Source organism: Paroedura picta, chromosome 8 (assembly GCF_049243985.1).
Source record: "Paroedura picta isolate Pp20150507F chromosome 8, Ppicta_v3.0, whole genome shotgun sequence".
Lineage (NCBI taxonomy): Eukaryota > Metazoa > Chordata > Lepidosauria > Squamata > Gekkonidae > Paroedura > Paroedura picta.
The window spans coordinates 61,920,978-61,944,681 of record NC_135376.1 but is presented as its reverse complement, the minus strand read 5'-3'; the positions used below and the strand labels follow the sequence as shown (position 1 = coordinate 61,944,681).

The 23,704-nt window shown below is 42.8% G+C and overlaps 1 protein-coding gene across 5 annotated transcripts in view; it reads left to right on the top strand.

Annotated features, from left to right (window-relative positions):
* Nucleotides 1-966: 966 nt before the first annotated feature.
* C8H10orf90 (chromosome 8 C10orf90 homolog) overlaps nt 967-23,704 on the top strand; it is a 124,030-nt gene continuing 101,292 nt past the window's right edge. For all 5 annotated transcript variants that reach the window (XM_077350083.1, XM_077350089.1, XM_077350081.1 and 2 more), the window contains exon 1: nt 967-1,231. In XM_077350083.1, the coding sequence (XP_077206198.1) occupies nt 1,072-1,231 (160 nt within the window). In that variant the 5' untranslated portion in view covers nt 967-1,071. The remainder of the gene's footprint in view (nt 1,232-23,704) is intronic.

Sequence of the window (23,704 nt, the reverse complement as noted above, 5' to 3'; positions counted from 1 at the left end):
CAGTGGGACTTTGGCGTGGAAAGGATTAATAAAGCTGTGGGAGCTCAATTTTTTTCATTTTGAAAATATTTTCCTTGTGTGTCTTTAATGCATCCCCCTATTTTTTGTGGTATTCTTGCTTGTTTAATACCTGTTATGGCATGTTCCAGAGGCATTTTGGTCCTAAATGGGCTAATAAAGGGGTGAGAGTTCTTCTTTTTCATTTTTCCTTTTTTTCCCTTGTAGTTGTGAATTCCTGCATTGTGCAGGATGTTGGACTAGATGACCCTGGAGGTACCTTCGTACTCTATGATTCTATTATTCTAAATATTGTTCTTGAGTGCCTCTAATGCAGGGGTAGTCAAACTGCGGCCCTCCAGATGTCCATGGACTACAATTCCCAGAAGCCCCTGCCAGCATTCGCTACCCCTGCTGTTTTGTGTGTGTGGTATTCTTGTTTCCTTAATGCCCATTCCCGGGGGCTCCAGGGGCATTTTGGCCTGGAAGGGGTTAATAAAGAGGTTATGGTTCCACTTTTTCATTTCTAAAATAGTGTTCTCAAGTGTCTGTAATGTATCCCACTGTTTTTGTGATACTCTCATTTGTTTAATGCCTGTTCCATGTGTCCAGAAGTCATTTGGCCTGGTAAGGGTGAATAAAGGTGCAGGATTTCTGCCTTTTCATTTCTAAAATATTGTTCCTAAATGTCTATAATACATCCCACTGTTTTTTTGTGGTACCCTTGTTTGTTTAATGCCTATTCAGGGCAGTTCTGGGCCTTTCCAGCTTTTACCCTATCCCAATTCAAACCAATCAGGCTAAATGAATCTGCAGGCCCAAGCCTTATCTTCATAGATAACCCTCATTAATCCAGTGAGCTTCGAAGGACAAAAGAAAGAAATGAATTGCTTCATTTGTGTCGCTTGAATGGAATGCTAATGAGGGGAGGGGAGGCGGAGGGGAAGTTAATTGTTCATGCCAGCAGCCTGAGAAGGCAGCAGCTCCTGGCTTTGCCTGTTACCATTGCAACAAGTGGCCGCCGGCCTACCGAGGGCAAGACGGGGAAACATTCAGAACTCTCGCAGAGACAAGATGCCTTCTCAGGAAAGGAAGCCCATGTTCTGCATCACACACAGCCAGCTGGATTTAAAAGCAAAGCCCCTGGTAGCCTGGAACCAGGAAAGGAAGTCCTTCGTATCACAAATTTACTTCATCATTAACCACTGCTGCTGGAGGGGAACGCATGGCCTCGGTAAGTCTCGCAGGGTTTTTCGAGTTTGGAAGCTGCGAATACCATTTTGTGTCTGATCAACTTTTGAAAACCTGGATGGCTAGTTTTGTGTCTACAGAGCAATTTAAAAAGCAAATACTGAGGATTAGTACTTAAAGCACTTTGGTACTGGATAACATGGAATAGGAGTATAATAGCAGATTCTTAAATCTTAAATATTTTCCCTGGTCAATCAGAGGCTAACAGGGTCTTAACAAAAGAAGTAAAGGAAATTTCTGGAAAGCCAAAAGTGTACCAGATTCTGGCCATTGTTATAGATAAAGGAAACTCTTGTAAGAGAAAACAAAACAATTCAGGTACTCGTTTTGCTTTTCTTTGTGCCCAGATATATCTGTGCAATGTTTTGTTTAACATGTAATAGTACAAGGAGAAAGCCATTAAACATTTTTTGAATTTGTTAGTTTGTTGTGTAGTCTAATACTGCTTTCTAGAACGATTGTCTTCTAGGAAGTATGTTCTGCTATACATCATTTGAAAGCAACGTTATTAATGAATCTTGTTTTTCCAATGGCAAAAAAGACAGATGCTGTGTCTGTGAGACACAAAACAGTGGGAGGGCGGTGTTAGGCATCTATCTCCATTAGTCAGGGTATAAAAAACTCCCGAAAGTTTTGATTTGTTAGTCAACATCAGTGAAATTGTTAACATTTTCCCATATGCCTTGCTACAGCAAAGACAAGCATCTCAAAATGTAAATAATGGGTTTGCATTAATTTGGAACAACTCACATGCCAACTTGCAAAATAGATTTTTATCCCATTACAACACTAAAAAAAATAGACTGAAATAAACAACTCCCGAGACAAGAAGACAAATCAAAATGGGCTTAATCTTCTTATATGAAAATAGTATTAGCATATCCCTTGCTTCAAATTTACTGGCTTTTCCTTCAAATTTCTGTTCTACAGCAATCTTCGTGTTGAAAGGCAGTATGATTTTTTTTTTTTTACAAAAGCACATGTATAGACTACAAATGCTGCTAATAGTATAGTAAAGCAACACTAAGTCATTGCACATTGCTACTGGGTAGCATGGATGTGGGTTGTGGCTAGAAATGTGGGACTGGAAGAAAACTGGCATCTACTCATGGTAGCTGGAAGCAGTTTATTAGCGTTCTAAACTTGAGACTTGAGTGGATTTAGTAGGTCTTTGCCAAAGTGCCCCCTTTACTGTGTAAAGCAGGGGTAGTCAACCTATGGTCCTCCAGATGTTCATGGACTACTAGTCCCATGAGCCCCTGCCAGCAAATGCTGGCAGGGGCTCATGGGAATTGTAATCCATGGACATCTGGAGGACCACAGGTTGACTACCCCTGGTGTAAAGCATAACACAGACTTTCTAGGACATAAGCTCTGTCAGTGGCTGCTGCGAAAGGGACCTTTGGTGGTGATAATAAACAACTATATACGTGATCATGGGTTGGGAGTTAGCACTCACCAATCAGTATGAAGATAACCCTGTGCTTTAGGGTTTCTGTCAAGTGGGAGTGAGGGTGGAAAATAACAGTATGAAATCTGAGAATGTGTCAGTGATGTGGTATAGCATAGCCCAATCTCATCAGATCTCGGAAGCTAAGCAGGATCAGTTCTTGGATGGAAGACCACCAAGGAACACTTTGCAGAGGAAGGAAACGGAACATCACCTCTTTTAGTCTCTTGCCTTGAAAACCCTATGAGGTTGCTGTGATTTGATTTCACTTTGCACACATGTGTGTTTACACATGCACATACACATGCTGATGCTGTAATATCTAAAGTAATTATTTTGCTTGAATTCCCGGGAGGCTACATCCCTATCCATCCAGTGACATGAAAACAGTGTGAGAGGAGAAACCACTTTGGCCATTAGTGTTACAATATATGGATAAGTGAGTCGATATCCAGTGGCAGTTCCATATGAGTAGTTGTTTGTAGCGGCTACACAAAATAGGAGTCTAGTGACACCTTAAAGACTAACAAAATGTTAGTCTTTAAGGTACCAATGAGACAATGTGGGTTGGACTGGAAGAGCTTATATATATACATTTTTTTCAGTGAAGCCGCATGTCCCTTGGTAAACTTTGGGGTATCTACGAAGTGATTGCAACTGAACCAGAAATTATTTCTGAACCTGGAAAGCAAAAAAGAAATGGACCTGGAAATAATTTGGCATTTTTAAAAATATTATTATTATTATTATTATTATTATTATTATTATTATTATCTTTTGATTTATTGTCCGCCACTCCCTTACGGCTCGTGGCGGGTTACAACATTTTAAAACCCCCAATAAAATCCATTAAAATCCCTCAACAACAATTACAATATAACATTATCGGTTAGCAAGCTAACCTGGCAAGATAGGCTAATCAACCTCCCCCTCCTACTACAAGCAGGTGGAGAGGGGATACTGATGGTACTAATCCCCAATCTCAATCCCAGGTCCCGGGTCCCATGAATGTACATGTAACTTTGCATCATGGCATCCTAATCAACCCATGGTCTTTCAGCACTGCAAAGTCTCCCTCATTCTTGGACAACTTGTTTCCCTGCTTGGTGAGCTGTAATCATGCTGTGGCTGGAGGGCTGTCAGGGAAGATGGCACAGCTGTAGGTTCATTCCATTGTAATTGCATTATGGATATTGAATTCTTTCCGATCTTTGTTTAATGCTAGCCTTCTGGCAGTGGGCAGAGGTCAACTATCCATGCTGATTTTATTAGATATTTTAGCATTCTTTCATAGGGCTGATCATGAGGTTTTATTGAAATGCCTGTGGGTCCTAGCAAAAGATAATGAAGCTGCTCTTGATTCTTTTCTGGTAGGTGCAATGAGCAATTTCCCATCCTGATAAAGGCAAGCTACATTTAGCGTCTGTTGAATATGGCTTTCACCTGCTTAAAATGAATGATCTTGATACATGTGTCTATAAATATGTGGATGACCTAACCTGTCCACATATTGTATGCAGGAAAATTGCTAACGTGGAAAGACTGGCATTATTCCTTTCCTCTGATATAAAACTTACTGTTAATGTTGAGCTTTGTTTTTATACAGCACCCTGTGGAGAAAGGCATTTTTTCTGTAGAGGTTTTGAATTGAGTGTTTAACAGGTTATTTCCCCTGTGGGCTGAGACCAGGCAGGGAGGAGAGGTCAGTCAATTGCTTTCCAAATGTACCTCAGCTCACCTTCATACAAATGCTTATAGGTCTGACCAGAGACAATGAGTGGGTCAAGCTCTTCCCTCCAAGCAGGGAAAGGAGGCTTGGAGGACTTTAAACAGCCTCCAGGAATAATGTCTGGGAAGTGCTTCTTTGACCTAGTTTGACTTGGTTAGTGAGTGGAGAAAGAGATGTAATAAAAACTCCTGTCAGAAAGGAAGAACTCTTTTTGGTGTGGAGCATCAGGGCAGTCAGCTCACTTAACTGAAGTTTGGGGCAGGCAGCCACTGGCCATGCAGTTGCCTGGAAAACTTTTTAGTAATAGGAACTCTATAGAAGGTTTTATGATAATGGAAACTTTAAAAATCTGTAACTTCTGAAACTGAGGAGCTGGTCCTATATTTTAACATCTGATGGGGCATATACAGCAAGAGGGACAGAGCATTTGCATTCTATCCAATTATTTTGGATTCTCTGTTCAATCTGGTGCTGTGCTACAAGTATGCTTACAAACATTTTCTTTTTAAGAAATTTTCTTGTTCAGGTTTTTCTAAAGAACAAGCAAACTACATAGAATTATGGGGCAAAAATGATATCAAGGAAGACTGTAGAATTTCTTTCTCCTGAATCTGTTAGTTCTTTCAATGCATATTTTTCCTGATATGGACATTTGTGGAGATGGCCAGTCAATAATCAAGGCTTGTTATAGATGGTATGAGGACTAATTGTCAAAAAAATTAATCTGTGTTGTTGGCTTACTCCCTTCATTTGCTCATAATTGGGCTCAGCACCTGAACTAGGCCACTGAATATGCAGGGTTTATGGGAAACCTTAGCTGGATTGGACTCCTGTTATTAGATCATAGAACCATAAGAGTTGGAAGGGACCTGCAAGGTCAACTAGTCCAACACCATGCAGAATGGAGGAAATTCACAACTACCTGCCCACCCACAGTGACCCCAATTCCATGCCCAGATGATGCCTCCCCTCCAAAGCCAGAATCCCTGGTCAGTTTGGTCTGGAGGAAATTCCCCTTCTGACCCCAAAGTGGCAATCAGCTTTTCACTGGGCTTGCGAAAAAGGGCCACAAGAGCCAAGCTCAGATACAACCCCTTCTGCCCACCCACTTACAATCTGCCTAAGTTCACAGAATCAGCATTTCTGTGTGATGCCTATCTAGCCTCTGCTTAAAAACTTCTAAAAGTGAACCCACCACTTCCCGAGAAAGCCTGTTCCACTGAGAAACTGCTCTGTTAGGAACTTCTTCCAGATGTTAAGCCGAAATTTCTTTTGAATTCATTTAATCCCATTGGTTCTGGTCCAACCTGCTAGGGCAACAGAAAATAACTCTGCTCCATCCTCTTGATTGTCCTTCAAGTACTTGAAGATGGCTGTTATCTCACTTCTTAGTTGTCTTCTAGCCAGGCTAAACAGACCAAGCTCCCTCACAATCTCCTTGGCCTAGTCACAGTTTCTCTCAACTCTCTCTGCTTCACCTACTTCACAGGGTGTCTGTTGTGGGGAGATGAAGGGAAAGGTATTTATAAGCCACTTTGAGGCTTATTCGGGTAGTAAAAAGCGGGATGCAAAAAAACAGCTCTTGCTTTTCTCTTTTGCTTTCATTGCTAGTAACTGGTTTCTGGGAAGACTTTGGAACTCCTAAGTAATATTTTTGAGACATTTCATTTTGTTAATTTGTTGTTGTTGTTGTGATGTTTGACATTTTCTAATCATGTACAACTCTTGTTGGACTAGATTCTCTTTCTGCAGCACTGTGTATTGTAGACACAATTTGCTTTAATCAAGGCCCTTGGTATTCTGAAGTACTCCGGAACAATTTCTACAGCAAATTTGAATAAATTCAGTAGCAATGTCTGACACAGTGATCAAGTGTAATTGCCTGCAATTTCACACCCACAAGATCTTTAGTTGACTGCAAAATTCCTGTTACTCTGGCTTTTCACAATTTCATCACTATGGAATCCTTCTCTTATAGTGGCACTCCAGGCTTTTAAGGCACTTGTATGTACTGTAGGATTTAGCATAATGTATAGAGATTCAGCCATGCAGCCTTGTTTTGTTGAGCAGAGGGGGAGATAAACATGACAGTAACCCCAAAGTGAGCAGGAGATAATGACATAAGAAATATAAGTTTCCATATCCTTGTCAGCCAACCCAAGATTATATTGTTCATTCACGATATCATACCTCCAATAATTAACCTCTATAAAAGCCTTAGCTGTTCAGAAGCCTTCATTAGTGGGACCGCCTGAAAAAATATCATAACACGTTTCTACTGTGATGGCAGAAAGTATGAATAAACTCTAGAGGAAAGGAAGTCAGAATATGTTCCTTATTTGTTTGTCCCTCATCCTTCCTGTGCTGGTCTTTTCCTTCAGATGTCTTCTCACCCATTATTTTCCATCCAGTGCCTTAAACTTCTTGGGATCTTTTCCTTCTGTTTATTTCTTTTCTCCGGCTCTTTCTTCTCCTAAGCCTGTCTTTGAACCAGGCTGGCAGCTGTGGCAGAAGTTTATTAGTGCTGAGTTTCGAAGCATAAGTGCTTTCCCTGCAGTGCCGCTTCCAAAGCACAACTGAGTAAGGATCTGGTTGTGCGCGCCAGAGTGCAATGATAACAAAGTTCTTCTGGTGAAGCAGCAGGAGTTGGCAGTCCCGTGGTCTTCAGTTACTGGGGAAAAGGTAACTGGCAGTTAAGTTGTGTGCAAAAATGGCAGTCAGTGGCTTTGATCACCCTGTGGGTTGAGGATAAATGGATATAAAGACAAGGAAACAAAACAGGAAACTGATGTCACAGGGTATTACTGTATGAAACAATTTTTATATTTTGGTTTTTGAAAGTGCTACATTCTTCTATGTTTCAGCTCATTTGGCATGGCTTGTACAATGTACTTTGAAACATTCTAGCTGACTCAAAAGATACCTTGTTAAATGCCAAGGAGGATTATTAGTACATTGAATCAGTAGATCTGATATGTGATATTTGGCTATCAATATAATGACCACTGTAGTTTTTTGGTGACTTGTTATTACAAACAAAGTTTGAGAATGTAGCACTTTCAAACCAGGCATTTGAACAACTGAGCCTCTTGTGGCGCAGAGTGGTAAGGCAGCCGCCTGAAAGCTTTGCTCATGAGGTTGGGAGTTCGATCCCAGCAGCCGGCTCAAGGTTGACTCAGCCTTCCATCCTTCCGAGGTCGGTAAAATGAGTACCCAGCTTGCTGCTGGGGGGTAAACGGTCATGACTGGGGAAGGCACTGGCAAACCACCCCGTATTGAGTCTGCCATGAAAACGCTAGAGGGCGTCACCCCAAGGGTCAGACATGACTCGGTGCTTGCACAGGGGATACCTTTACCTTTACTTTTATTCAGATTTAGTCATCAGGTATGGAGGACAAATAATAACAATTAGGGGGAACTTCCTATTGCATTTCTCAAGCCATTCGAAATATCCTAGAAATGCAAATATAGTGGATTGAAGAGTTAGCAAAGTGATAAGTTGTTTAAAGAAGGAATCTTCAGACCTCATTAGAAATCTGAACCTACCTGTGCATTTGTCCTATCAATGTTTCAGATAGTGGGCACCCATGAAGACCCTGGGGAGTCACTAGCAGCCATAGTAAATACTGAACTGGAGAGACTTAGTATAAGGCATCTTCCTCTGTTCATGAGTTTCAAGGCATGACAGTTCAAATAATAAAAATTATAATTATGGTGGAGCACCTTTTTGGATTCTATGCTAGACTAGTAAAATTTGCAAAACCCCTGGGAACCAAAATGGATTGTGGCAGTCCTGTCAAGACTCAAGCAAAGTCTGAAGCCTTACTCAAGCCTACAGGGCTTTCTTCTACCAGAACTGGCTTTTCTGTTGGAGGAAGAGTCATTTACATTGGACGAAGTCAGCTGAGGCTGAAGGAAGTCTTGAAGGACATTTGGACTCAGCCCAATTTCTTACAGAGTCCTGCATTTAAGTTCTGACCATGTGAGCAGTGGACTTCAATAGCTTTTATCTAATTCGCTAGGTCAAAGTCTGAGGCAGTGAGAGAGCCTGAGAAACTACTTGAACTAAGGAGTCGGATCTAGTAATACATTTCCATGAATGGAAGGAGTAGCAGTTTTTATGAATTTATGAATTTCCCCTTCCTGCTGCAGGCTCCCTATGCCGTTCTAGGGGGAAGAAATTGTGCTCCACTGATGGAAATGCCTTCCGTCAGCATAGATTACCATTGGATCCAAACCAAGATTTGGATTATCCGTACCAGCATGTATCTGGCTGCAAGACAGAAGAACTACATTATCTTCCTGAGAAACAGATTCTAGTGGGTAGCCGTGTTGATCTGAAGCAACAGAACAAAGTTAGAGCCCAGTGGCACCTTTAAGACCAACAATTCAAGATATATGAGCTTTTGTGTGCATACATACTTCTTCAGATCTAATGTCATGGAAGTAATCAGTTCATAGGCAAAGTGTGAGAGTAAATTGATATACAGCATATCTTAATTGGAATAATTGATTTGAACAAGTAGATTGCAATGCCTATTACTAGTATAATGCAATGCAGTTTGGAATGGTGTGTATATGTATATGTATATGTATATGTATATGTATATATGTATATATGTATATATGTATATATGTATATATGTATATATATATGCTTTGCACTGGTCTATGAACAGCCAAATGCTTCCATATTGAGAGGACAGGAAGGGGGCAAAAGGGCAGGGTCTCCGCTAACTGCTGTCTGCAATGGATTTGCTCTATTTGCTCATTAGTCTCTTAATGCGGACATATTTATTGCACACAGAACATTCCCCATGCAATTCACTCTCAAGTGAATACAAACAAATTGCTCCCCCTCCCCCCTATTTATCTCTGGAATCTGTTAACCATTTTAGTCATGCTGTATGTTAATTTACTCTCACACTTTGCCTATATGCATGATCTGATTACTTCCATTCCATGACTGTGTCTGGGGAAGTGTGCTTGCACACAGGAACTCATACCTTGAATAAAACTTTGTTGTCCATAAAGGTGCCAATGGACTCTCAGAGCCAGAGTTCAAAGGAGTCTGAGCTAGCATTTCCAATGGCCAGTGTCAGTGCAATGCAGGTGCAGGGCTGAACTGTCCTGACGAGCTATGCACAGTTCTTATTTTTCTACTGTGTGTACGTGTTCTTTTGCAAGTGGATTGACTTGGCCACCTGCAGTTAGAACCAGGTTTGTTTTTTAAAAGTGTTGATACAAATCCCCACCCTCCATTTTTTTTTTGGGGCACTGTTACTAGCAGCAGAAAAAAAAATGGAGGGTGGGGATTTGTATCAACCCTTTTTTTGGGGGGGCACTGTTACTAGCAGCAGGTCAAGAGCCTCTTGTGGCGCAGAGTGGTAAGGCAGCAGACATGCAGTCTGAAGCTCTGCCCATGAGGCTGGGAGTTCAATCCCAGCAGCCGGTTCAAGGTTGACTCAGCCTTCCATCCTTCCGAGGTCGGTAAAATGAGTACCCAGCTTGCTGGGGGGTAAACGGTAATGACTGGGGAAGGTACTGGCAAACCACCCCGTATTGAGTCTGCCAAGAAAACGCTGGAGGGCGTCACCCCAAGGGTCAGACATGACTCGGTGCTTGCACAGGGAATACCTTTACCTTACTAGCAGCAGACTCCATGACCAATACATTAAGGTTTATTTTGCTTTTGTACTTGTGTGCACCAGTAGTATTCCCTTCAAGAAGTCTGCAGTTGTAGTTATTGATTTTAAACATGTGTAAGCCTGCCGTTCTCCCCAAATAGTGGGATGTTGTCTGGAGACAGCTCTGGACTGAAGGCTGCCTACTCCTCTCGCACTCCTGAAGCCTTACCTGGACATGTCATTCCTGGAGTTGGGGAGGGGGCAGCAGAGGTCAAAACAGCTAAGAATGTCCTTCCCTAACAAGGTTTGCAGCAAGTCTGGGTTTGTGGGGCAGATCCAGCCAGGCATGTTCCAGAAGAGAACAGTCCAGCCAGAAGGCTAAGTTTGCCAGAAGCAATGGGAGGGTAGGCTTGGTACACTAGCAAAGTCAGGATTATGTGCTGTGTATTACTCAGTAAGAAATAGGCTTTCAGTCCTCACTTCAGGATGAAAGCATACATCGCTGATCCCTTAACGTTTGTACCATGGATCCTGTGTTGCCTGACAGGTTTTTGACACATTTCTTTTCCCCAAAGCAAATAGCCACTGGCTTTACTCCACCTTATTGGAGAGGACTCCAAGAGGCATCCCTTTGTTCCTTGCAGTAAGCTTTCAGGAAAAACTGTCTCTGTCATGATGGGTTGATTGGTTCTCCTGACATTTTTATCATTGGTCCTGGCCCTCATAGCAGCCATTTTAGGTGATGCCCACTCCCCATTCTCAAAATTCCAAAAGTGCCCACAGACTCAACAAGGTTGGGAACCCTTTCTGTACATTAGAAGAAACACATGAATGTTGTCAGTGAACAGGATGTTCAGGTCAAGAGTCTCTACCATGTATAGCGAAGTTTAACCTATTTCTTGATATTAAAATTCACTTGTCCTGCCCACATTCCACAGCAGTGTTGCTAGCAGAAGAAGAGAAATATTAATATTTTGAGTACATTATGAAGAGGGAAACTTAAAATGGGGTACTTCTTTGCCGGCAGCCCCATATTTCTCTTAATGTGTAGCCCCACCATTGGTTCCTACCATATCTTAGAAGAAAACATAGCCAAAATCTCATGAGTGCCATATTGCTAGTATCCTGTGGTCCAAGGTCCAAATCCACAACACAAATAAGACTATTGCTTTGAGACTGGTCATATTGTAAGGTATTTCTTAGTACTGACTGAAAGCTATCCCATGCTGCTAGCATTTTTTAAATTAGTAAATAATTTAGCAAAGTTTGAATATAATGCATATTTTGGGGGGAAACTGCTATACTATAGAGTTCTGTTTTAATAGATTTTGGGTCAGGATTTCTTTTGAAAGAAGGGCCACTTGTATTTACATGGTGTCCATGAAATAAATACATATGTACATTACATGAGACTGATGGGTATATTAATTAGAGAACAGAGACACATGAATGAAGTGGGGAAGTTATCTTTACCTCTTTGTCTAAAATGTTACAACTATGTGTACTGTTCTAAAGAACGTTGCTACTTTAAATTCACTCTGATGGATTTTTACAAAAATGACTATTGGAACGCACATCACAGGGAGCTAATGTGAAAGGAATTAAATGTCAGAGTTGCAGAGTGAAAAGAAGCTTCTGGCAAAAGTGTGGGTTGTTGCTCTAAGGTTTCTTATGTAAAATAAGAAATCCATACACAGTGAGATACAATGCACTCCCCCTTCAATAAGCTTTTGGCCATACTGCAGAGAGAGCTACTATACTATTGGTTTACAGGTATTGTAAGGGATAATGCTATGGAGATTTATTCCTAGCTAGAGGCTGAGCGTGGTGTCCTTTTACCAGTTCTGGGTGAAATATGGATCTCTTCTTTTACAACTGTATAGGCATTCACAAATATTGTGTAATTTCATAGCAGTTTTATGGTAGATTAGAATGTGAAATTGACTTGAGTATAGATGAAGAGTTATTTCTATTGCAATTTCCCTCGCTCACATTTATGATGCATGACAAGTATCTTCTGTGACGTTAGACACTTCCCAAGTAGGAATAGAAAAATAATCACCATTTTGACTTGATGCTAATTTCATTGCACCTCAGCACACCTACCTTTTTGAAGCTGTTCAGGTTGTTTAAGTTCAGCAAGGGTATCAGACCATGCGTTTCATTTGGACACTGCGCTAATCTGAATGTCATGTGCTTTTGGATTGCTGCTGCATTATTTCAGATTCTGTCTGTGAGGGTTACTCCAGCTGACAATTTAATGATCAATCCTGATGAAGTCAGCTTGTTAACAAAGTAAAATGTTGCCTAGTAAGACTGACCCACATGTTCTCTCATCCCCTGACCTCTGCGTGATATAGCTGAACATCTGTAAGGGGTGAGATAAGTTAACACCTCTCATGCACATTGCATTGCCTTTCTGTTGGCAGCTTTTCCAAAATGGGTCTGCTTATGGATGGACGGCTCATGCAACTGTCAAAGTGAGCTCTGATTCAAGGAAACTTATGCTGGAATAAATTGTTAGTCATTAAGGTGCCACTGGAATTCTGTTTTATTTTGCTGTGACACAGCTATTCATCTGGAATTGTCCTCCATAGTACTCCCCGGACAAAGGAGGTAACACACAAGGCAGGCCAATCACTGCTCATTTGCTTGTCTCTTGTCCTACTACAAAGGATGAAGAAAATGCCTAATGCTTTTAAAGAGAGACGTGTGCAGTGATTTCTTGTAAAAGCTCTGAGAGTTCTACTTTCAGGAACTGTAAGTTGTTTTTCTTTTGCAAGCCTCCCCACCAAAGGTTTGAAGTTTTATGCAGTCTCTTCTCTCACGCTATTTATGAGGTCTGTAATGTAATCAGCACCACCTAATATGATATTCCATTCTATTCAAGCAGCAGCGTATCAGTTTGTTAACAAAAATGAAAGGAGAAAGAAGTGCAGATCTTTTGCATATCTGAATAATGTAGAATGTACCATGGCCAAAAGAATCTTTTAGTGTCTTCCAGTTTTTTATCATCCTGTATTTGACAAGCATACCTTTTAGAACATCATCTAAATGCAGCCTGTGTTGCTTTATAAGGTGTTTTTTCTGAAATAAAATGCACTGAACTATGAAGATTTTTAAAAAAATAGCAACACATCTTTATCTTTAAGATTACTTAACAGGTTGGTTTAACTTTCTCTTATCTATCATTAAAATCATTTTGACTAAAGATTCCATCCTAGTATTCTGTAATAAATTGCTGAAAAATGATTCAAGATTAGGTTTGCCAACCCCCCCCCCCCCATGGAGGCAGGGTTTTCCTGCCACCAGGTCCTAACCCTAGCCACCAATCAGCTGGCCAGCAGGGGGGACTTACCAGGAAAAAAGAGATCAAAGTCTCATTGCCTACATTGCACAGGATCTGATGTAATCATGACAGCAACTTCTGGATGACACTCTGGTATTTGGGCAACAACTCGATAGTAGATGCCAGTTTTACCATAGAGCAGTGGTTCTCAACCTGGGGGTCAGGACCCCTTTGGGGGTTGAAAGACCCTTTTACAGGGGTCGTGGCAGGGCAAGCAGCTTGGCCGGGGGGGGGGGTGTTGCCATTCAAACAGCCTTGCGGGGTAGATCGAGATAGAGCGTTCGTCTGTCTGGAGCAGTGGAAAAGAGCAAGATCGGCATGGTGGGACAAGAGGCAGAACTGAACTGAGAAACCCCAGGGGAAAAAACATTTTATATACAATCATGAACAATAGATCTTCATACCATTGGTCAGTTTCGGTTTAATTTCTGTGAAAGAACACTTGCATAATTTTATGGTTGGGGGTCACCACAACATGAGGAACTGTATTGAAGTGTCGCAGCATTAGGAAGGTTGAGAACCGCTGCCATAGAGTTCTGGCACATATACCAGAGTGTTGTCCAGACAGCATCGGGGTGCTGACATCACTTCCTATGTGATGCTGGCAATGAGGCTTAGGCCTTTTTGTTTCTCCTTGTAAGTACCCCATTCCCTGCCAGTTACCAGGAAGGACCTGGCAACTCTACTAATGTAGGAGATAGCTGTTTATTCTAGGAGTACAGTCCTTCAGTATGAAAGCCCCTTAAATTATAAGATTAACACTAGGTCATTAGGTCACATGCACCCAGTAGCATACATATAAAGCAAAATAATATCATAAAAAGAAGAATCAATGGATTCCTGTAGCCACTGATACTGATACTACGAAAACATTTGCTAACTAGATTTAAAGCCCATTTTAATTGAAAATAAAATGGGCGCTAGATGCCATAGGACCCGGGCCCGACTCCCAAAGGCTTCTACATAGGCCTGGACTGGGTTCGTGGGGCCACAGAAGCCTTAATCCTCCTCCCGCCAGCGGATGACAGAAGGTCCTGGCATGGTTGAAAACAAAGATCTTTGCGTTACCAGTGAACTTCAGGGTGAAGGAGATCATGGAAAGGTTTCTTAAGGAATTGCAAGATTTGCATTCTCACCTGAATAGTTGCTAGAGTCTGATGGGCAAAATGTTAAGGAGGGCTTGGTGATCTGGTGATCGAAGGTGGGAAATGACTAAGGACTGATGACCCAATTAATTAGGGAATGACCATGGGTTTGAAAAAGGAGGAAAGCACGTTAGGCACTTTAGGCAATCAACAGATTAGCCGAATCTGCCTATCAATAAGCAGTGTTAACAGTCTGGGGTGAGAAAAAAGGTCAGTAAGAATGTTCTTTGTGAGTATAATAATGTCACCTTGTATACTCCAGGCATCTCCCAAAAGGATCTGGCTTCCAACTTTAAAAATGTACATTTCATTTTCTGCAAGAGCCTAAATATGGCTGTGTCAGTTTCCTGGGTGAAACTGACAATTATGTGTACATTTTTGGCCAAGCAATGCTATATTTGTGAGATGCAGGTACCATTGCCCAAATGGTGGTTTGCTAATAAACTCCCCTTTTGCCCAGGGAGGGGCCTGGACCCCAATTGTTTGAGTGCTGATTGGCCTCCCTACAGCTTTAGAGTCTGCTCTGCATCCTTTTATTTTGTTTTGTGATTATTAGTTTTATTCAAAGTGAGGGTTTATTTTGCCATTAAATATCCTAAGCAGTGTTCTGGACACTTGTTATGTTATAGAAGCAGCGTGACTGCAATGCCTGTGCCTCTATTCCATGCTGCTTCAGTAATGCAGGACTGCACGAGCATTGTGGGAAAGAAGGAAGAACTATACCAGTGCCAGAAGTTGTGACATGAAGTTGGTATGGGAATAATTCTTTTCACATGATCCCATACACCCTCTTTCATAGTTTGATTTTGATATTCCAAGGTTGCCAGACTTGTTGTTGTTGTTATGTGCGAAGTCGTGTCCGACCCATCGCGACCCCATGGACAATAATCCTCCAGGCCTTCCTGTCCTCTACCATTCCCCGGAGTCCATTTAAGTTTGCACCTACTGCTTCAGTGACTCCATCCATCCACCTCATTCTCTGTCGTCCCCTTCTTCTTTTGCCCTCGATCTCTCCCAGCATTAGGCTCTTCTCCAGGGAGTCCTTCCTTCTCATGAGGTGGCCAAAATATTTGAGCTTCATCTTCAGGATCTGGCCTTCTAAAGAGCAGTCAGGGCTGATCTCCTCTAGGACTGACTGGTTTGTTCGCCTTGCAGTCCAAGAGACTCGCAAGAGTCTTCTCCAGCACCAGAGTTCAAAAGCCTCAATTCTTTGACGCTCGGCCTTCCTTATGGTCCAACTTTCGCAGCCATAAATTGCAACTGGGAAGACCATAGCCTTGACTAAACGCACTTTTGTTGGCAGGGTGATGTCTCTGCTTTTTAGGATGCTGTCTAGATTTGCCATAGCTTTCCTCCCCAGGAGCAAGCGTCTTTTAATTTCTTTGCTGCAGTCCCCATCTGCAGTGATCTTGGAGCCCAGGAAAATAAAATCTGTCACTATCTCCATTTCTTCCCCTTCTATTTGCCAGGAATTGAGAGGGCCGGATGCCATGATCTTTGTTTTCTTGATGTTGAGTTTCAAGCCAACTTTGGCACTCTCCTCCTTCACCCGCATCAACAGGCTCTTTAGTTCCTCTTCACTTTCTGCCATTAGAGTGGTATCATCTGCATATCTGAGGTTGTTGATATTTCTCCCTGCAATCTTGATCCCAATTTGTGACTCCTCTAATCCCGCATTTCTCATGATGTGCTCTGCATACAAGTTAAATAGGCAAGGCGACAGTATACAGCCTTGCCGAACTCCTTTCTCAATTTTGAACCAGTCAGTGATTCCATGTTCAGTTCTCACTGTTGCTTCTTGACCTGCATATAAATTTCTCAAGAGACAAATAAGATGCTCTGGTATTCCCATCTCTTTAAGAACTTGCCACAATTTGTTGTGCTCCACACAATCAAAGGCTTTAGCATAGTCAATGAAGCAGAAGTAGACGTTCTTCTGGTACTCCCTAGCTTTCTCCATGATCCAGCGTATGTTGGCAATTTGATCTCTAGTTCCTCTGCCTCTTCGAAATCCTGCCTGTACTTCTGGAAGTTCTCGGTCCACATATTGCTGGAGCCTAGCTTGTAGGATTTTGAGCATAACTTTGCTAGCATGAGACATTAGTGCGATGGTGCGGTAGTTTGAACATTCTTTGGCATTGCCCTTCTTTGGGATTGGAATGTAAACTGACCTTTTCCAATCCTGTGGCCATTGTTGAGTTTTCCAAATTTGCTGGCATATTGAGTGTAGCACTTTTACTGCATCGTCCTTTAAGATTTTGAATAGTTCAACTGGAATGCTGTCACTACCACTAGCTTTATTGTTGCTCAGACTTCCTAAGGCCCATTTGACTTCACATTCCAGGATGTCTGGCTCCAGGTCAGTAACTACCCCATTGTGGTCATCAGGGATGTTAAGCTCGCTCTTGTATAGTTCTTCTGTATAATTTTGCCACCTTTGTTTGATCTCTTCTGCTTCTGTGAGGTCCCTACCATTTTGGTCCCTTATCATACCCATCTTTGCATGAAACGTTCTCTTCATATCTCCAATTTTCTTGAAAAGATCTCTGGTCCTCCCCATTCTATTGTTTTCTTCTATTTGTTTGCACTGTTCATTTAAGAAGGCATTCTTATCTCTTCTAGCTTTTCTCTGGAATTCTGCATTCAATTGGGTGTATCTTTCTCTTTCTCCCTTGCCTTTCACTTCCCTTCTCTCCTTAGCTATTTGTAAAGCTTCCTCAGACAGCCATTTTGATTTCTTGCATTTCTTTTTCTTTGGGATGGTTTTAGTTGCTACCTCTTGTACAATGTTGCGAACCTCCGTCCATAGTTCTTCAGGCACTCTGTCTATCAGATCTAATTCCTTAAATCTATTTGTCACCTCCACTGTGTATTCGTCAGGGATATGATTTAGTTCATACCTGAGTGGCCTAGTGCTTTTCCCTACTTTCTTCAATTTAAGCCTAAATTTTGCAACAAGAAGCTCATGATCTGAACCACAATCAGCTCCTGGTCTTGTTTTTATTGACTGGATAGAACTTTTCCATCTTTGGCTGCAGAGCACATAGTCAATCTGATTTCTGTGTTGACCGTCTGGTGATGTCCATGTGTAGAGTCGTCTCTTGGGTTGCTGGAAAAGAGTGTTTGCTATGACCATGGTATTCTCTTGACAAAATTCTACCAGCCTGTGCCCTGCTTCATTTTGTACTCCAAGGCCAAACTTGCCTGTTATCCCGGTTATCTTTTGGCTTCCTACTTTAGCATTCCAATCCCCCATGATGATAAGCACATCATTTTTGGGCCAGACTAGTTGCCAGACTAGTGTGCTGCTAACCCTAATCTACCTAAGGAGGCATTTCAGTTCACCCTTCAGGAGCTGAACCATCAAATCAGGGTTCTTGAGTGAGTGCCTGTTTGGGAAAGCGAGCTTAAATTTGCAGGAGGTTGTTGATTAGCCTTTCAGTCAGGAGAAATATATTATCCAAATTGTCTCATTTTTAGCTTTAACATCAGGGAATGAATAGAAATATTGAAATATCTAAAATCTGAACTAGAATACTAGCAATATAAATTGGTGGTCATATGATTGATGAGAGGTACAGAATCCTCCTGGATATGTGAATGGAATCTAGCATTGTGTAAAATCTTTTCTAATTTGAATGCTTAGAGCAACCTTTTTCAACCTTTGGACTGTGGAGGAGTCCCTGAAATTTTTTAGATTTTGAGGAGCCCCGGAAGTGATGTCAGATGGCCATGCCTCGTGACATTACTACCCACGCCTTCGGCCCCCCTTTTGCTCCCTTCCACCACCGTTACTACTATGATGGCAACTCTGCCTCATGTAAGCTGTGAATAACAGGTGAGAAGTCAGCCCAGACCTCCCCCCCCCCCAGATCAAGCCACTTCAGAGCTCCTACAGACATCTGGTTGGGAATCCTTGAGAGAGAACCCAAAAGAAATAGAGCTAGTTCTTATATGCTGCTTTTCTCTACCCGAAGGAGTCTCAAAGTGGCCTACATTTGCCTTCCCTTCCCTTTCCCCACAACAGCCACCCTGTGAGGGAGATGAGGCTGAGAGAGGCCTGATATTACTGCTCGGTCAGAACAGCTTTATCAGTGCTGTGGCAAGTCCAAGGTCACCCGACTGGTTGCATATGGAGGAGGAGCGGGGAATCAAACCCGGCTTGCCAGATTGGAAGTCCGCACTCCTAAGCAATACTGGCTCTCAAGGTTTCTACCATGACTGTTGCCTTTACTGCTGACACCGCGTATCTCTATTGACTTCTCAGGCTCATTCCTGCGGGCTTTAATACTATGATTTACTAATGCCTTCTGCTAGTTCATTAGTAGTAAGAGACTAGGAACCGTCTAGGTATTTCATTGGCTTTACAAAAGATTCAGACACCATGTCAGTCTGCCAGAGCATAATTTCTTCTCAGAGTTGTAATATAAACAACGTGAAGTTCAGTTTCCTACCAGGGTAGCCAGCAGCCCAGGAAGTGGTCCAGAATATACTACAGCATGAGGTTGATGGTTGTCAACATATTTCTACAACTAGTGAATTGTACTAATTAGAAGTGATCCCGGGGGGGGGGGGGGATGCTGGCTTGCCCATCAAACCACTTGCTTCATACCACAGTATGCTGGTGATTTGTTTCCAAAGCAGTGAGACCAGCTTCTATTTATCTCTATCTGGGTAGACAGAGCTTGGATTTGAGAGTTCATTCATGTACCTCAAATGATTTAGCTGTGGGAGGGAATATGTTGCAGAACATCTGCATCTATGAGAACATGCATATATCACACAAACATTCTAAACACATATTTTATAGAGCACTTTTTCATTCATGGAAAAATTGTATATGTTTACTTATGGAGGTAATGCACTTTTAAAAGCAAAGGAATTCCTGTATCGCTGAGGTTCAGCCTGTTGTATCTCCTATTATAGCTGTAGCCGAGGAATATGTGACCTTACATAACATTATTATGTGCTGTCAAGTCTAGGAAGAGGAGAATGCATTAAGGCCTGAACAACACACAGCAACCTTTAGATTTTCCTGTTCTTCTGTATCTGTCAGGCTAGTCACATTATTTGAACTCAGTCTTTATGATTAATTAAAACCCAAGTAATGCCTGAACTTCAGGTTAATCCACTCAAGATGGCTTTAATTAGTGGGCTTTTGATTTACTATAAATATTGCCACTGCAAAACACAATGCTTAATTTTCAGCTCTTCTGAGCAATGGAGTTCTTTACAACCATCACTTCTGGAATATATTTTCTATCCATACCAGTCCCACAACTCAGATCAAAGAGGACTGCACTGGAGAGAGAAAGGTTTGTGTCAGGCCCTGAACACGCTTAGAGTCGGGGCATAGATGACTTGCCATATGGATTCTGTAGAAAACTGCATATTACTCACCTTTTAGAATTGATTGGTTTGACCATTTAATAAGGATCTCCACCAGAAGTCATTCTGGATAAAAAATCAAGAATAGTTTCTATGTGATTACTGTATGGGAGCTGTCCATATGGCAAGAGTTCCTAAACATTAGAGTGTGGTAGTTGAGAATCAAGAGGGACATCATTTCTGCTGATTCAGTTCAAAATTTAATATGAGCCATGGCTCAATCTCAAATCCACTTTTGAAATTCAAGAACAATTGTTTGTTATACCCCACTTTCTCTACCCTTGTTGTTGTTGTTAGGTGCGAAGTCATGTTCGACCCATCGCAACCCCATGGACAATGATCCTCCAGGCCTTCCTGTCCTCTACCATTCCCTGGAGTCCATTTAAGTTTGCACCTACTGCTTCAGTGACTCCATCCAGCCACCTCATTCTCTGTCGTCCCCTTCTTCTTTTGCCCTCAATCGCTCCCAGCATTAGGCTCTTCTCTAGGGTGTCCTTCCTTCTCATGAGGTGGCCAAAGTATTTGAGTTTCATCTTCAGGATCTGGCCTTCTAAGGAGCAGTCAGGGCTGATATCCTCTAGGACTGACCGGTTTGTTTGCCTTGAAGTCCATGGGACTCACAAGAGTCTTCTCCAGCACCAGAGTTCAAAAGCCTCAATTTTTTGACGCTCGGCCTTCCTTATGGTCCAACTTTCGCAGCCATACATTGCAACTGGGAATACCATAGCCTTAACACACTTTTGTTGGCAGGGTGATGTCTCTGCTTTTTAGGATGCTGTCTAGATTTGCCATAGCTTTCCTCCCTAGGAGCAAGCGTCTTTTAATTTCTTTGCTGCAGTCTCCATCTGCAGTGATCTTGGAGCCCAGGAAAATAAAATCTGTCACTATCTCCATTTCTTCCCCATCTATTTGCCAGGAAATGAGAGAGCCAGATGCCATGTTCTTTGATGTTGAGTTTCAAGCCAGCTTTTGCACCCTCCTCCTTCACCCGCATCAACAGGTTCTTCAGTTCCTCTTCACTTTCTGCCATTAGAGTGGTATCATCTGCATATCTGAGGTTGTTGATATTTCTCCCTGCAATCTTGATCCCAATTTGTGACTCCTCTAATTCCACCTTTCTCATGATGTGCTCCGCATACAAGTTAAATAGGCAAGGCGACAGTATACAGCCTTGCCGAACTTCCTTCTCAATTTTGAACCAATCAGTGATTCCATGTTCAGTTCTCACTGTTGCTTCTTGACCTGCATAGAAGTTTCTCAAGAGACAAAAAAGATGCTCTGGTATTCCCATCTCTTCAAGAACTTGCCACAATTTGTTGTGCTCCACACAATCAAAGGCTTTCGCATAGTCAATGAAGCAGAAGTAGATGTTCTTCTGGAACTCCCTAGCTTTCTCCATGATCCAGCGTATGTTGGCAATTTGATCTCTAGTTCCTCTGCCTCTTTGAAATCCTGCCTGTCCACATATTGTTGGAGCCTAGCTTGTAAGATTTTGAACATAACTTTGCTAGCATGAGAAATGAGTGCAATGGTGCGGTAGTTTGAACATTCTCTGGCATTGCCCTTCTTTGGGATTGGAATGTAAACTGACCTTTTCCAATCCTATGGCCATTGTTGAGTTTTCCAAATTTGCTGGCATATTGAGTGTAGCACTTTTACTGCATCGTCTTTTAAGATTTTGAATAGTTCAACTGGAATGCTGTCACCACCGCTAGCTTTATTGTTGCTCAGACTTCCTGAGGCCCATTTGACTTCACATTCCAGGATGTCTCTACCCTAAGGAGTCTCAAAGAAGCTTACAGTCTCCTTCCTCTTCCCACCACAGGTACTTTGTGAGGTAGGTGGGAGAACTGTGATTGACCGAAGGGTACCCAGCAAGCTTCATTTGCAGGGATGGGGAATCAAACCCAGTTCTCCAGATTAGGCTCCATCATTCTTAACGACTACACTGCACTGGCTCTCAGTGTGTCAATTCAAGACTCACCTCTGTAAATAATGAAGCAATAAAAATGATACATACATCTTTGTACATGTGCAAGCTATAGTAATTTCCTGTCTGTTGTGTGTCTCACTAACGGTATTATACCTAGGGATTCTGAAAACACCTGCCAAGTCAGCTCACTTCTCATTCATCCCTGGAGAGCGGACCAGTGAGTTGACAGGTTGTTCAACTGTTCACAGTCTGGAGTTGACAGGTCATTCAACTGTTCACAGTCTATTTGTGAATATTCACAGAAACAGCTACTTGCATCTACTAGAAGCCAACTCCTAGCTGTTGAGGGATCTCCTGCTTGGAAAAATTTTGCTCCATACCCAGCAAAGTGTTTTTTGGAAAGTGTTTTTCAGAAGTGGATTCACAACTAAGATCTCCCATCCTGGAAATTTCGTTCTCCTGCCACCCAGACTTGATGAGATGTAGTAAATTTAGGGAAGGGGGGCAGTAATGAGCCACCTGTCACTTTTCTCTATGTCATCCTGTGAACTTGGGTTGTTCTCACTGTTGCAATGTAGACATTAAAACATTCTATCAGACTCTGCCTAGTTGGGAGAGGGGAAGAAATGAACGCTCCCTTTTTGCAGTGCAAAGATTAAAAACATTTTATCTGTCTCTGCCCATCTTGAGGGGGGAGAAGCAAACTGATCTCTCCATTTTTGCAGTGGTTCTGTCCTCCTAGTTTGAGCAGGAGAGATGTTGGACAGACAGGAGAAGGTTCTGCCCTCTTCTCTTCACCATTCAGCTCAAACCAGTCATATTTGAAATGCTTAATTAAACATCGGAAAAAACCTGAGGCGATTTTAACACCCAACAACAACTGAAAAGGGGGAAGCTGAAGTGTGGAGGTAGAAGTGATAGGAAGTAAAACTATTGGAAAAGAAAGAAAGTAAAAAATACCCATTGCTAATATTTTAATGTACATTTAAAAAATGAAAACCAGAAGCAAGCACATATCTCCCCCCATTTCACAGAAATATGCATTAACTAGTAAATAAGCCCATTTATAAAAATGGGCGTAAAAAGGGGCATAGGGCGAGTGCATCCTACCTGAGACGTTGGGAGGAAGCTCCTGGAGGCAGGCAGTGAAGACGCTCGGCTTGGAGGGGGGGGCGTTGGGTAAGGGAAGGGAAGGACGCATGCTAAGGAGTCCGGGCATGCGTGGTGGAGCAGAGGGGCGGGGTGTTGGGGGGGCGTCAGCATGAGTAACCAGGCATGCGCGTGAGTCCGCGCATGCCTGGTTCATTTGGCTGGCATACCGGGCTGCGCGCAGGGCGCGCAGGTCGGCAGTGTGTATGCAAGGGCCCAGGGAAGAGAGGGACAGGGAGCAGGAGGACCAGCGGAAGGTGAGTGTTGTTGTGGGTGTTGGTATTGCGCGCCCCTCTCGGCGCGCCGTTGGTGGAGGAGTAGGAGCGAGTTGGGCGGGCAGCAGAGAGGAGACGCGGCCCCGTAGAGGTGGCTGCTGGCCAGGCCGTTCTCCGAGGCTTTTTGTTGCTCTGTTGGTTGGCTTGTGGGACGGCGCTGCCGCTGCTGCTGCTGCTGCTGCTGCTGCTTGGGCTTGGAGGTCCGGCTGCGGGAAGGCAGCTCGGCTTGGGGGACGGCGCTGCCGCTGCTGCTTGGGCTCGGGGGTCCGGCTGCGGGAAGGCAGCTTGGACTTCGTCGCAGGCGTCGTTTGGCTGGCTTGGGGGACGGCGCTGCCTCTGCTGCTGCTGCCGCTGCTGCCGCTGCTGCTTGGGCTCGGGGGTCCGGCTGCGGGAAGGCAGCACGGACTTAGT